Source organism: Eleutherodactylus coqui, chromosome 1 (assembly GCF_035609145.1).
Source record: "Eleutherodactylus coqui strain aEleCoq1 chromosome 1, aEleCoq1.hap1, whole genome shotgun sequence".
NCBI lineage: Eukaryota > Metazoa > Chordata > Amphibia > Anura > Eleutherodactylidae > Eleutherodactylus > Eleutherodactylus coqui.
Genome location: NC_089837.1, coordinates 248756855 through 248772877, shown reverse-complemented (window position 1 = coordinate 248772877; position 16023 = coordinate 248756855). Strand labels below are relative to the sequence as shown.

Genomic DNA, 16023 nt, shown 5'->3' with positions numbered 1-16023 from the left:
TAATTCTCCCCACTGCCATCTCCTTGCTCAGGTTTGAATTCCCCCGCCGTAAGTGCTGTGATTGGATCGAGCACCAACCAAACACAGCCGGGACTCTATCATTCACAGCCATTCAGTGAATGACATTACCGAATAGCTGTGATTGGATCGAGTGCCGCTGGATAAACCAATCACAGCACTTACTTACACAGCGCTGACGGCAGGGGAATTGAAAACCGAGCATGGAGATGAGACGGGGAGAAGTCTGAAGCAGCTGGCCACACCGCCGGGGAGACCATCGCGCTGGGGATAGAGACGCTGGCTGGGAGGTGAGTATTGCATTTTTTTAAAACTTAGTATATACTGGAGTATAGCTAGGCTTATACTCGAGTCAATAAGTTTTACCAATTTTTTGTGGTAAAACTTATTGACTCGGCTTATACTCGGGTCAGCTAATACTCGAGTATATACGGTAATTTCATATGTTCTGTTATTCTCAATAAAACGAGTTAAAAAAAAACTGCCTCCCCCTTTCCGGCTCTCCGAAAGGGAAGGGGGCAGGGGCTAGTGTGTTAAGCTCCTGCTCCTTGTAGGCTGCCAGCAACTGGCAAGGGGCGGAGAGAAGGACGGAAGAGGGTGGAAGTTTAGCAGACACGCTGCTAAACTACCTCCCTTCTCCAGCAGCTACCATAGGCTCCCATAGGAGTCTATGGGAGTCGTCACCGTATTCCGACCAGGAAGATAGTCCCTAAACTATCTATCCTGGCCAACATAAAAACGCTTGACCGAAATGTGCTCCTCTGTGCCATCTTGGCCAGGCGCTTTTATGCCACGGGATATACGCTCATCTGAACTAATGCATTGTACGCTGTGAAAGCACAGTTGACATACGCTCTGGTGAATGACTGATTTAATCGATCACATGAACGAACAGTGACAGAGTTCGCTTGTGCAGCCTGTTTGTACAGGCAGATAAATCGTTCACTCGCAAATCAGTTGTTCACATTCACTGTACCAGTGAATGAGAATGACTGAATGATGGGTATATAAACCAAAAAATTTTAAAAAAAACGGCCAACAATTTTCATGCATACATACAATGAATGATAAACAAACAAACTATCATTCATTTGTTGGCAGTGTTTACATTGAATGATTATATCGTCCAAATTGAAACAATCCAGCGTTTTTGTTTTACAATAATCGTTCCCGTGTATAAGCACCCTTAGAGGGAATATGTAGGCGATAACATTGTTAAAGGTATGAGCATGCTAAAACTGCAATAATCTTTAGTTCCAGTGTCCATGCACCGGATTAGTTCTAATTTATGAAAAGGAAGCAAAATGGATCAAAATAACTTCTTTTATGGTGAACATGCTAAGAGACCTAACAGGAGAAACTGATAGATGACCCTTTTGTGCACATTCTAGAAGACTGAGGTTCTGATGACAACATTAACCATTCTGATTTCTGCCAAGTGCAGTGCTGGCATGAAGACTGTTTTATGATGCCCATTTACACTGCTGTGACCTTCTGCAACCACATGCAGATCTCCATTAATTGCTGGGCAGCCTCTGGACATCTTATGGTTTCAACTGACAAGTTTAGGTGCTGCCCGGCAATGATCATGATCCGTATGCAGTTACAGCGGGTCAATGGCAGTGTGTGAACACATTGCTGCCACTTCTCAAGCCAGGTAGTTTCTTGTCCTTGGGGACTTAAATCCATACACAGTCTCCATGTCACCAAGATATCTGGCAGAAATAATAGGTCATCAGAATGTCTCTGCGGAGTACACTTAGGCCATGGACCTATAACTCCAAGCAATAATATCGATACATACAGTATAAGTAATCAACACTACACGTCCTTCCTGTCAAATATCTTAGATACATTTCCTTTAAAACCTAGTTGCTGCTACACATTGAGGATGCTATAGGCACAGCTGCTGTACATACAAATAGATAGTACATCTTATAAAACTTTACATTGACATGGTGTCCTCTCTGAACTTAATTTCTAAAGAATACTAAATTTAGCTCAAGTCTCTGCTGAATTAATTAACCCCAAGTGTTTCTGATTGCGGTGGAAAGGCTGATTTACCATAGTAAGAATACAAATGATTAGTTCCTTGATTAACCTTGAAACAAAGCTGGTAATGAGGTGAAATTGTTGTATCCTGCAGTAAACAGCAGAAAATTGGAAAAAAAGACCACTTACAGATTTCTACTGATGTCCATGGAAAGTGTCACACCATTTTCAATGGTAATTAAAATGTGTATTTATAGAGCAGGCATTGAGTAATAAACCAGACTACTAAGGGAATATGCCACATCTGCATCCATAGACTGTCCAAAGATGCCGATTAGACACTTCAAGGAAGCCGCCTGCCAGTAAACAAAAGACTTCACCATACAATATATCCACTACTTACTGCAAAATGCTGTATGAATGTGCAGCATTATATACATACGTTTTTTTTTTTTTTACAAACAGAACACAAGCCCCAGAAGGTGGCTTTTACTGCAAGGCCACCCTTTGCCTATAAAAAGGCTCTTGGAGGCTACTTGTGTGTAGTGACCTCTTTTTCCGCTAGTGTAGAACTTGTTGGCCACTAGACACCTCTAGGATGCAATTAAAGAGATTTTGCCCAAATAACAGAGTTTGAGAAGGGCCACATTTTTGGATTGATCGAAACTCCATGGTCGTACCGACAAATTGTCCGCCCCCTGGGCAATTCTGGCCAGACTATGAGGAGGTGTTGGATGCGTGATGCCATGCACACAGTTAGACCCTTGACAGACCATCCAACAAGCATGAGTAGCTCCAACAGTTTGTCTGCCATCTAGACACAGGTGACACCATTCTTTCAGGTCCCCATGTCTGTCGGAACAATTTCCAGATGCTTGACTGAAGGACATTTGGTCTCATGGCGCCCATTACTTGTACTGCCTTTGACGCCCATCCATCATTGGCTCAGTTCGCAGTGGTGTCGTGAACGACGAAACTGGACTACAAAATGGAACAGAATTTTCTTTAGAGACAAATCCATGTTTAGTTTGAACATTGACGATGGCTGTGTTCGTGTCTGCAGGACTTAGGGGTGAGCGCCCCAATCTTGCCTTCGCTGTGGAGAAGCCCACTGCCCCACGCCTGGTGTGATGGTCTGTGAGGGGGGTGGGGTGCATTGCATATAATGCTTGACTGCCACAACATTGCCACACTTACGTGGTCTGTCCGGTCAGCAGATTTATAGCCAATAGAACATATATGGGCCCATCTGGGATGCCAATTTGGACAACCTATGAGTTTGCACGATCTAGAGGCTCAGTTACAGCAAATGTGGACTGATGTGTCGCAGGACACCATACAGAACCTGTATGCCCACCTGTATCACATTTTGCATCCAAGCTAGAGGCAGCCCTACAGGGTACTAGAGCCTCCCTTCAAATGTTCCGTTTTCTGCAATAAATTGTTCTGATATTGTACTCACTTACTTATTTCAACAATAGAATCGCACATAGAAAGTTTTATTTGATTCCGACCATTCCTTCTAGGTGCTTGCTTTTTTTTGACAATAAGTGTATATATTACAAATATATAGATATATACATACATAGATACAGATTTATAAATACGTTCTTTATACATGGCCAAATAACTGGACCAATCTGCACCAAAATTTGCCACATACATAAATCAGGCACTCCTGAATGATTTTGACAGGGTTTCAGCTTTCTGAGTCCTACGCTTTACAAAAAGTCGGAATACAAAAGCAAATATGAGCTGAAACCCGATCTAAAACCTCTCAAAGTGATTGATTTACTTATGTGGCCAATTTGATGCTATAAAGATGTTGGCTTCATATCAGTATTAAACAAAGTTTTTAAACACACACACAGTTACATGAAATAGACCTGTGCGGAGCTGGGTAATTCCGCTAGTAGCATATAAAGGTGATATGCTTCACAGAGCTAAGAGGTCTGTGGGATAGCTGTCATTTCTCAATGCTCTCTGGTATTCTGGAAATCTAAGTGGAAAAGGATACTTACTTTTCATAGTTTCATATACAAGAGCCTTTTCCAGGACCACCCCCAATGTTTCAGTGCATTATACATATATTAAAAGTACACTAATGTAATACACTGCACCTTGGGAGGGCTCCGTTTCATATACAAAATCCTCTCACCACCCTTGGAGGTTCAGGACATTAGATTAGTATAATATAAAAAGTTCTCTGGTCTACTGTGGAATCTGTGATAGCCCCGATTTTGCCACTAGTAGACACAAAATGGAAGGTCCTTGGTTTTTGCGCTGTACTTTGAGAACAGTCAGTATTCGCTATTGATTCAGAAGAATGCTCCCAAGCTGAAGGGCATTGCTCTGCTTTTGCCCATCAACCTCCAAACAGCAGCAGTAGTAGTAATACATTCACTATATTTTGCAGAGTACTATCAGCCACCAGTTTACTTTTAGTAATTTCGACTGGGTCAACGAGTGTGAAGGCATACAGAAGGAGGAGTATCCTCAGCTACATTGTATGTAGAGGACAGTCTGAAATGCCCAGAAGAAACAGCAAGTTATGGCCCTTTTACACAATCCGATTCTTGTTTGAAGGAGTGAAACACTGAGCAAAGAGTGTTTAAACATAATGAGAAGTGAACGAGCCGCCAATGACTTTTATGCTGGCTGAAACTGAACTATGACGAAAAGAGAACACAAAATTCACGATGGCTCGCATCTAGACTTAATGATCATCCCGCACTTTCGGTCCTTAGAATGAATTTTAAACGATAATCAGTATGTCTAAATGGGCTTTTGTTCTCTGATCTCATTTATACTGCCTGATATGATTTGTTGCATTGCAATGACTTATAATTGAGACTATCTGGTTCCGTCAAGGTGTATGTCATTTTGCTAGAAAAAGTAGTGCTAATATTTCCTTCAAATGTGACAGTATATGTAACCTTCTGCTGCCATGTGTTGGTGACTGCCCTCACTCCACTTCTAGGAATTAGTGGCTCCAACCTCACTATTATTGGTCAACATCAGCAGCCTCTGTAAACCTCTTCGGTCTGTTCACACTGTGTCACAGATTCAACGAGCCGTCTCCACAGGCTTGACAGAAGGAATATTGATCAATGCAGCAAAGTTGTGGTATTATCATTAAAATGATTAGGAGCGATCTGCTATATATTGTGACTCAACACACTACTGATACGTTGTTTTCTATATTTGTCGCACTGTCTCCTGGCAAGATTGGTTATCCATCTGACTGAACAGTAACAGCCCATACCTTATGCTGATAAGTGATTGACACCACCTGGTCTGACTGATTATAATTCGGGTTGGCAGTTGCTAGCAAAAGGTGGTTGTGCCAAAAGGAAAAAAAGCAGAGCATCCAATTTGTAATGTATTTACCTCCTTGCAGCAGTAAAGAATGAACCCTTACTTGAACCTCCCAAGTTTAGCCAGTACCAACAATATTGGGACAAAAAGGTCCACATCCTGGTCCATTGTAAGAAAGTAGAACAAGTAATAAATGTATTACAAGTGTATTAAAGTGATCCTTTATCCAATGGGTTGATATGCTAATAGAACTACAAATGGAGGGATCTTTTAGAAACATCAGTCCCTCATACATATTCATAAAAATAAAGCAGATAATTCCAATTTACAAAGTCAAGGAAGAATGGGAAAAAAACCGAATAAAAACATAAAAAAACCACAACATGACAAGTCAGACTGGGCTCTATTTATAAAGAGAGTACATTATTCTCCCAATCACTAAAATCTGGCATGAATTATGATATATTATGATAATCAGGAGTTACAAGTGAAACTTGTATTATAGACCCAGGTTCCTTGTACAGAATATCCAATTCTCTCCATACCCTGTCAATAGGATATATACCTCATGGGGCCCATTTGGTCTGATCTATGCCCTGTACACATATCTCTTAGGTGCCAAACTTGACATCCACTACATGCTGTGGAAAATAAACGGAAAGTGTAAATTCTACATTTGTAGACTACTAATTGGGAATAGGCTTTAGAATCTGTGACATGTACACTACCGTTCAAAAGTTTGGGGTCACCCAAACAATTTTGTGTTTTCCATGAAAAGTCACACTTATTCACCACCATGCGTTGTGAAATGAATAGAAAATAGAGTCAAGACATTGACAAGGTTAGAAATAATGATTTGTATTTGAAATAACATTGTTTTTACTTTGCTTTCGTCAAAGAATCCTCCTTTTGCAGCAATTACAGCATTGCACACCTTTGACATTCTAGCTGTTAATTTGTTGAGGTAAGCTTGAGAAATTGCACCCCACGCTTCTAGAAGCATCTCCCACAAGTTGGATTGGTTGGATGGGCACTTCTGGCGTACCATACGGTCAAGCTGCTCCCACAACAGCTCAATGGGGTTCAGATCTGGTGACTGCGCTGGCCACTCCATTACCGATAGAATACCAGCTGCCTGCTTCTGCTGTAAATAGTTCTTGCACAATTTGGAGGTGTGTTTAGGGTCATTGTCCTGTTGTAGGATGAAATTGGTTCCAATCAAGCGCTGTCCACTGGGTATGGCATGGCGTTGCAAAATGGAGTGATAGCCTTCCTTATTCAGAATCCCTTTTACCCTGTACAAATCTCCCACCTTACCAGCACCAAAGCAACCCCAGACCATCACATTACCTCCACCATGCTTAACAGATGGCGTCAGGCATTCTTCCAGCATCTTTTCATTTGTTCTGCGTCTCACAAACGTTCTTTGTGATCCAAACACCTCAAACTTGGATTCATCCGTCCACAACACTTTTTTCCAGTCTTCCTCTGTCCAATGTCTGTGTTCTTTTGCCCATCTTAATCTTTTTCTTTTATTGGCCAGTCTCAGATATGGCTTTTTCTTTGCCACTCTGCCCTGAAGCCCAAAATCCCGCAGCCGCCTCTTCACTGTAAAGGTTGACACTGGTGTTTTGCGGGTACTATTTAATGAAGATGCCAGTTGGGTACCTGTGAGGCGTCTGTTTCTCAAACTAGAGACTCTAATGTGCTTATCTTCTTACTTAGTTGTGCAACGCGGCCTCCCACTTCTTTTTCTACTCTGGTTAGAGCCTGTTTGTGCTGTCCTCTGAAGGGAGTAGTACACACCGTTGTAGGAAATCTTCAATTTCTTAGCAATTTCTCGCATGGAATAGCCTTCATTTCTAAGAACAAGAATAGACTGTCGAGTTTCAGATGAAAGTTCTCTTTTTCTGGCCATTTTGAGCGTTTAATTGACCCCACAAATGTGATGCTCCAGAAACTCAATCTGCTCACAGGAAGGTCAGTTTTGTAGCTTCTGTAACGAGCTAGACTGTTTTCAGATGTGTGAACATGATTGCACAAGGGTTTTCTAATCATCAATTAGCCTTCTGAGCCAATGAGCAAACACATTGTACCATTAGAACACTGGAGTGATAGTTGCTGGAAATGGGCCTCTATACACCTTTGTAGATATTGCACAAAAAAACAGACATTTGCAGCTAGAATAGTCATTTACCACATTAGCAATGTATAGAGTGCATTTGTTTAAAGTTAGGACTAGTTTAAAGTTATCTTCATTGAAAAGTACAGTGCTTTTCCTTCAAAAATAAGGACATTTCAATGTGACCCCAAACTTTTGAACGGTAGTGTATGTATGTAGAGGATACAATTTGTTCTTACATCAGTGTGATCTATAACCCCAGAGTTTATGCAGAATGTTAAAATCATCAATTATCACTGACATTCAAGCATTTATGGCAAGAACTGCTGGATAACCTTACGGATGAATTGATTACACCTATACCTTGAACAATCCAGCTATGTAGCTAGCTACACGCCGGTCCCAATTCCGGATAAATGGGGAGGGGTGGAAAAAGCAATGGCAAACTATTCCACTATTTCTGCCAAAATACTTCATGGATCACAGCCGGATAAGGATAGGAAAGCAAGGATAACGATGATCCGTAAGGTAACCGAAAGTCGTCCTCGGCTGAACGGATAATCACCATTATCATACCTTGAACACAGAGGTTTGCCGAGTCTCTTTGATGAAGCTATATGGTTTCATTATGCATGCATTATGTAATTTTCCTTTGAAAAACATTTTTTGCTCAAAACACAATTGTGTTAAGATGATTGGGTTATTGGTGCCCCTCAGTAAATCAATTGAAAAAGCTAGTTAACACAGCTATTCCATTTTTGAAAATTGTGTATAAAAACAAGGCATGTCCCCACAAATTCTCAGAAATATGAGATGCACTTTACCACAAACACTTTTGCTCCTGAGTCTCCAAGATCACACCTATCCTTAAGACTCAGTAGGTAGTGTTACTATAGAAGCAATATTCTTAAGACTATTCCACTTCAACATGTATACTTATCTCATCTAGGTGAATTTTGGTCAACAATAAACACTTTGTCCTCCTTCACAAGTGCGACAATTGTAAGGTGTATAAAAGGTTTAATCGTACACATTTTGTTCTGCTGCGAGTTCAATGAAGGAGTTAAAAAAAGGAGTATTTAATTTATGGTCTTAATCAATTAGAATATTCTGTAAACTGTTATTTAGTTCCGTAACTAATTATGAGAAGACCAATGATTATTTCAGACGACTCTCCCTACGTGTTATGTTGGTTTACAGACGTTACCATGCCCATTATGAGATAGGGACCTCAGCGTAATAACATTATTCGTGCAAAAATAATTGAGCTTTAGCAAACACTTACCTAAAACATCCTTTTCATGCTGTAGAACAAGTTCTCTCCGGTTCGATTCCTGAGGATCACTAAAGTCTATGTTGATTAGCTTGTAGTTTGGGGCATTGCAGTTAGTTTTAAATGTGAACACAGTCCCTTCATTTGTGATGTATTCGTATTCTGCATCAAAGTTATCTATTAGCTTTACCCATGGAAGAATACCTGAAAGAAAACAATTATACCAGTTATTCAGGATCTATCGGTAAGATACAGAAGAGACGTTTCATACAATAGGGAATTGTACCACGTGCCCCACCCTTATTAACAGTCATTTGAAGACCCACCTTTTATGTGGCCTGACTAGAGCAGGGGAAGCTGCTGATCTGGGAAAACTAATCCTACTTTCCAAGACAAGGGTCTATAGCGTAGGTTGTCAGTGTTTGAAAAGGACACCCTCTGGAAATGAGAATGCCTTGAGGCGGCATGCCTTATGTCCCAGGTACATTCAAAGAGATGTCATAAAAGGAGCATATGCTGGAGTTTTCATATACTGACATTGTTTTTTCACATCAAAGTCGCTCTTATCTGGTAGTACGTGAACTGCATACCTACTAAAATACGAAAGAATTGAACTGTTTAAAGTGTTTAACTCATGGCTAAAACACTAATGTATTGTGGGGAAAAAAAAGCATAAAATTGCTAATAATAATGCTAATGGGAGCAAAATATAAAATAAAAATAGCAAGCTTGCACTTTGTTACTTACTTCCCATATTAATAAACCAAGGTTTTGTAAATCGAAAACCTTTGCAATTCACCCCCTAATGTGATATACAAGCCTATGGTGCTGTGTAATAAACAGGTACCAACTGTTTGCGAGTAAGCCCTGGCCCTGCCAGCTTGGCAACAGTTTACTTTATCGTATGGTAGATCGAAAATTCAGTGAAATAAAAAAAAAAAAAAAAAGATTCAATACAGCAATGAATGTTAGTTAGAAGCAAATTTGATAGCAAGGAATGGAAACAGAATCTATTTATACACCGCAGGTTTACCATGAAATTACCATTTCAATCAAATCAAATAACGGAAGATGGAAATTATGTTTAAATTGGGAAATATCTGGATAAAGATCAAAAGTTTTTTTCCTGCCAATTAAGTGGTCACGGTTGGCATTTTAGAGCCAATTAAAAAAGGTACAATTTTGCCTTCATCAGAAAATAAATATTGGATGCATTTTCTGGCACATACACTATAATTTTGAAGACCAAACAAGAAAATAACTTATTGGCCAACAGACATTGTAAACTAATTTACACAGTGTAGGGATAAGAGTAGGGTGGCACAACTGAAAGGCATCCAGCATGTTACTAGTCCCCTAGGGAAAAAAAAAAAAAGAATCAAGAGGGGGGAAAAAAAAAAAAAAAAAAAAAGATAATTTCATTGCCACTTACACAAGCTAGATCATGTTAAAAGACATGACCTTACTCGTTGCCTAAAATGATCAAGAGGGATGGGATCGATTTGCTCCTTTGGACCTTCCTTCAGTTTCCATCATCGATGGGATCAAAAATTCTTCTGATCCCCCTCTCTTCTGTTTTCTTATGTCTCTCTCCTGTTTTCTTCGATTCATATTTCAATATGATCTGTCATCTTAAGGCTGGGTTCACACGGGCGTATTCCCGTCGTAAATCTCGCGGTTTGGCCACAGCAAAAACCGCGAGATTTCCGCTGGGAGAATCGCCGCGGAAAAGGCCGCGGCGGCTTTGCAGCGGCCCGGCCGCTCGCTCTTCCGCTGCGGCCGGCGCTTCCATAGAGGAGAGCGCGGCCGCAGTGGAATGAAAAAAAGAATGGACATGCTGCATATTCTGAAACCGCGTCTGCGGCCGCCGCGGTTCCAGCCGGACTTACAGCAGCGGATTGGCCGCCTGTGTGGACGAGATTTCTGAGAAATCTCGTCCACATGCCTGGCTAATCCGGAGATTAGCTGCCGCGAGCCGATTTGTCGCGGCTGAATTCCGCGTGGCAAAAACGCAGCAAATCCGTCCTGTGTGAACCCAGCCTAAGGCTTCGCTAATGAATAGTGTTACTACATTTTTTATGAGTATTTTATTACCTTCTGATGTCTCTCGGAATACACGTTATTACTTATTTATATTTTCTTGAATATGATTTGCCTACACTTTCCTGAGCTCCTTGGGTACTTTGCTACATACTTTCTGGCCATTTTGCTTTTTAAAAACACGCTATGCCCACTGTTTGTTTATACATGATGGCACCAGAAGGCTGACTTTCCACGAGGTGGAATTGTTGCGGAATTTCCCTGCAGACTTTTTATCCTGGGATAAAGCAGCAAAGTGGACGAGATTTGCAAAAATCTTGCCCACATGTTGTGGAGAAGCAGTTGCGGCCAAGCTGCGCTGAAACGGACATGCCGCGTGGAATTCAAAGCGGTGGCAAGTAAATTTTATTGCTGTCTCTGCTGTGGCCTCTCTCCACTCTATGGGCAGAGATGGCCACAGCGGAATGCAGGCGTCGAAGCTGCTTCAAAACCCACGCCGAACTGTACCAGTTTTGAAGCTGCATTTCTGCCGCAGAAATCTTGCGGCATTTCCGTGCGGTCATACTGCGGGATTTACGCCCTGTGTGAACCCAGCCTGAGGGCTCTCTCACATGAGTGTTTTCTCCTGCAGGCCGTATCTCCCGCATGGGCAGCATGTAGCAGTACACAATGCAGTGAGTAATATGTGCCAAGAAGTGCATGTCGCTTTCTTTTTTGTGCGCATGACCATCGTAAGCAAAAAATGTGGATGTGAACTACCTGTGGAAGCGTCTGAAGCACCCATTATTTTATTATTCTTTGTGCATTACTTGAGAGAGGATGGCCCTTCTCAAACAGAGAATTTAAGTGGATTTATAGATTGTACACTCAAGACTTTAGAGACTCAATGTAGATGTTAAACTAAGCTGTCTTATGTAAGCGCCTTGCCCTTGAACTCCCTTGGTATATGGCTCATGTACCAGTTGATGGGGAAAGCCATATGTTTTATTTACCTTGTAGGCACTACACAGTCTTTATTTTTTACAGTGTAAAATTTAATATGAAGGTGTGAAGTTTCAATTACTAAAAAAGTGAATAGTTTTTAAATTACTACATACATTGAAATTACTGTATGTGCTCTTTCCCTTTATTCCCATCTTTCTTGACATGTGCGGCAGCTTAACAAGGTGAAATGGGGACCTTGGAACCTTTATTGCCCTTGGATTCTCTCTGCATTTTGACTGCTGAGCTGAACAGTTCTTTATATCGGAATTTGTTTTTTTATTTTGTGGCTGCTACACTAAAATCATACTCTGTGCGTGGGTATGAGTACACCTCTGCATGTTCTACCCCGAATCCTTTGAGTGTTGGGGGGGGGGAAAAAGGGAGGGGGGGAAACTTGCCTGGCATTACAGTGAGTGAGAAGGAACAGCTCAGTATCAACTCAGTCCAAATCCAGGCGTGGTATATGCCCATAGCAGGTGCACAGGCATTACTGCTTCAGTCCTGGCATGATTTACAAGCAGTTCATGCAAAAACATACATGTGTGGTAGAACAACTTATAAAATGCAGGGATTCAATAGATCTGGTTAGTAGAATAAGGCCTAAAATCCTTACTAAGAATTGTATATCTGCATATATCACATGATCTGACTCCACATTTATTAAAACCTACAAGGTTCAACCAGATAGAAACATCCCATTTATCACTATTAACTATAGATGGTGAAACAAGATTACTAATAGTGGGTATTAGAGCAATATGTCTCCACCGGAAGCTAGGGGTTGGCCTGGCGGATGTTAACGCCCAGGTCACGCCCTCAGCTGACTATTGGCTATTCCCCACACACCTGAAGACTGCCGAGAGCCCCAGGCACAGAGGAGGCAATCCTCCCGGTGGAGACGGCAGAGAGGGCCAGCAGCACAGAGCAAGAGGTGCCAAGGTAAAGTGCTGAGGGGGCGGGACAGCAGCAGCCTGCATGAGACGGCAAGTAAAACCGCTCAAGGGCCAGCTGTCGCTAAGGACAGGACAGCACCAGACAGGAGGAGCCTGCATGAGATGGCAAGTAACACTGCTGAGGGGCCAGCCGTCACTGAGGACGGGACAGAACCAGCCAGCAGGAGCCCGAGTGCCATCATGTGCTAGTGGAGACAGTCCAGCGTGCCAGCAGCAGAAAACAGCAGCCTGCAATTCAGCCAATCGACAGCTTCGGGCGTGCCCGGGGCGTTAGCTCTATCTCAGCATGGCCGACCCCTAGCTTCCGCTGTCGACATATTGCACTAATATCCCAATAGTGATAAAACGGGATGCTTCTATGTAGGTATTTACAGGGGCCATTTTAGACTAGAGGATTTTTTTTTTGACCGATGTCAGAGTTTGCTCAGGCAGGCCAGTTATACAGGTAGATAAATGGTTTGCTCGCTAAATTGCATATTCATTGTATAACTGAATGAGAATGACTCAACGACTGGTATTTAAACGGATTAGCAAATGAGCCATGGTTTTAATGCTTGCATGAAATGAAAGAAAAGCAAATGAATCATTGAAGCATTCAATCATTGGCTGTGTTTACACTGAATGATTATCGTTCAAATTCGAATGATCTAGCGATTTTTTGAACAATATCGTCAGTTCATCTAAATGTACCTTTAGTTTGGTAAATGCAAATATACAATTAGTAACTACCGAATCTCCACATTTATAAATTGTTCTACCACACGTGTATGTTACTGAATTCACTGCTTGCAAGTTACAATATGTTGGCTATACAATTAGACTTTGAAGAAGCGCATCAGTGAACATATTTCTGATGCTATACACTGAACAAGCTTCATACTGGGGAGCTACCCACATGCAATGTAATAGGGATAGAGCATGTCAGCAGACCAGGTCAAGGTGGAAACTGGGAGAAGAAACAAACTGAGAAGCATTTTAGATATCACTGTAAGATAGTCAGTGTTCTGCCGGCATAAACCTATGGTCTGATTTAATGTGTGTGTATATGTATGTATATATATATTACACACACACACACAAAAAAAAAGGGCAGCATACTTATATACAACTTGCCATATATTAACGCTTTATAGATCTTAAGAATGCATTTTGTCCTAGTGTTTCTTCTTTGAGTTAGGCTAATTTCACACAGGCAAGTGCGATATCTGGCCATGAAACTTGGTCCGATATAGCGCTCACCAAAATGCAATGCCCCCACGGATGCGAGGCGTTTTTGTGGTAAAATCGCCTGACATGACTTCAGGGAAGTAGCGATCCTCTGCCACGGCTAAAAGGAGGATTGCGGAGTGTTTCCAGTTGTTTTCAATGCAAAACCTCACATCGCATTCACCTTGCACGTCACACGATGCTTTGCCGGACCTATTGAAAACAACGGGTGATGTGTTCCTGAAGGAAACGCCCAAAGATGGGACATGCTATAAGTTTTTTGCTGTGCCACAGGTTGACAAGTGGAAACTTTGCTTGTAATACCCAACTGGGCCCCTGGAGTAGGAATGAAGAGGTCTGCTTCTGGGTGAAGTTAGCTCTGTGCACAAGCGCACCGACTCTGTTCGACAACTGATAATGGCTCATCCTTGCCTAGGATGCCCCCTAATAGTTTAAACCTGGACAATCCCTTTAATTTGGAGATGACTAATCAGCTGAGATGGGGTATCAGGTTGAGGTTTAGCTATAAACACTCAGTGGGACCGCTGTGGCCTATTGAAATCCGTGAATTTCAGGGTCTACACAGAGTCTAAGGCCCCCTGTCCACGAACATGATTTCGCCGTCAGTAAATCATCGGCGAATCACACTGTCTGAAGATTTCCATAGCGTTGCTATGAAAAAGCGCCGACCTCGTATCCACGAGCAAAGAATCATTGAGATTCTCGGCTTGCGGACGGCAATTCGCAGCATGCAGGCTCCTGCGGCGGAGATTCGCCACAGGACTTTGCAAAGGCCGTGGACAGGGAGCCTAAGGCCTCATGTCCACGGGGAAAATCGGGCCCGCTACGGATTCTACATGTAGAATCTGCAGCGGGTCCCTCCTGCCCCGCAGACATGAGGGCTGAAAAAAAGAATTTAAAAGAATTTACCTATCCGTAGCGGGCGGGGAAGGTCAGCTGTTCCTCACGGCCGGATCTTCTTTTTCGGCCGGCGGATGAATTCGTCACGCAGGCGGCACGTCGTCGACGTGCCGCGCGCATGCGCCGGGCACATCCGCCGAGCCGAAGCAAGAAAGATGCGGCCGTGAGGAAGAGAAGACCTTCCCGGTCCGCTCCGGATGGGTAAATACTTTTAAATTCCTATTTTAGGTCTCCCGCGGATCCGGACGGCTTCCATAGGCTTCAATAGAAGCCCGCGGGAGCCGTCCCTGCGAGAGACCCGCACGAAAATGGAGCATGGTCCAGATTTTTTCATGCTCCATTTTTTTTAAAATCCCTTTTATTGACCATCCGCGGGTATTTATCTACCCGCGGGTGGTCAATGCATCCCTATGGGATGCGGATCCGCATGCTGGAGATCCGCTGCGGATCTTAAATCATATTTTGCCCGTGGACATGAGCCCTAAAAGCTTTCCTGCTGCCAATGATCCCATGCGGAATTCTGCCGCGGATTTCCACTGCAGGAAAAAAAATTGCGGCATGTTCTATTTCACTGCGGATTTCCGCAACGGGAGGTCTCCATTAATATAGTATTAATGGAGACCGCAGAGATCCGCGGCAGAGTTGCGCGATCACTCGTGCTTTTAAACGTGGTACTCCCGCAGCAGAAATCCGTGGCAGAATTCCGTTACGCTCTCCTAACACAGCAACAATACTTGCTTCTTCTGCCATTCTGTTGTGCTGCTAGTCAAGTGCCTCCTTCTTTAAGCCCCCTGTCCACGGGCATTGCAAAGTCCCACGGCAAATCTCCACTGCGGGAGCCGCCGCCCGGGAGCAGGAGGCGGCAGACGAATCTCCTCGGTCAACCATATCTGACAGATAAGCTGACCACGGAGAATCGCGGCAATTCGCAGCACGCTGCGAATCGCTGTCCGCGAGCGGAGAATCGCAGTGATTCTCTGCTCGTGGACACGGGGCCAGCGTTTTACATAGCAACGCTATAGAAAGCTTCAAACAGCGTGATTCGCCAGCGATTTACCGCCAGCGAAATCATGCCTGTGGACAGGGGGCCTATATATTTTTACAAAATATTCAAAGAAACATAATACAGCCATGCCATCATCACTTGGGAGGCCTCTACCAATCTGTTAAGACCGATTCAGACAACGGTTTTAGCA

At 42.8% G+C, this 16023-nt stretch overlaps 1 protein-coding gene across 1 annotated transcript in view; it reads right to left on the bottom strand.

Annotated features, from left to right (window-relative positions):
* The window catches only part of PREP (prolyl endopeptidase), a 106564-nt gene that overhangs the window by 48070 nt on the left and 42471 nt on the right, over positions 1–16023 (bottom strand). The window contains exon 8 of the mRNA XM_066607957.1: positions 8736–8927. Within this exon, the coding sequence (XP_066464054.1) occupies positions 8736–8927 (192 nt within the window). The remainder of the gene's footprint in view (positions 1–8735; positions 8928–16023) is intronic.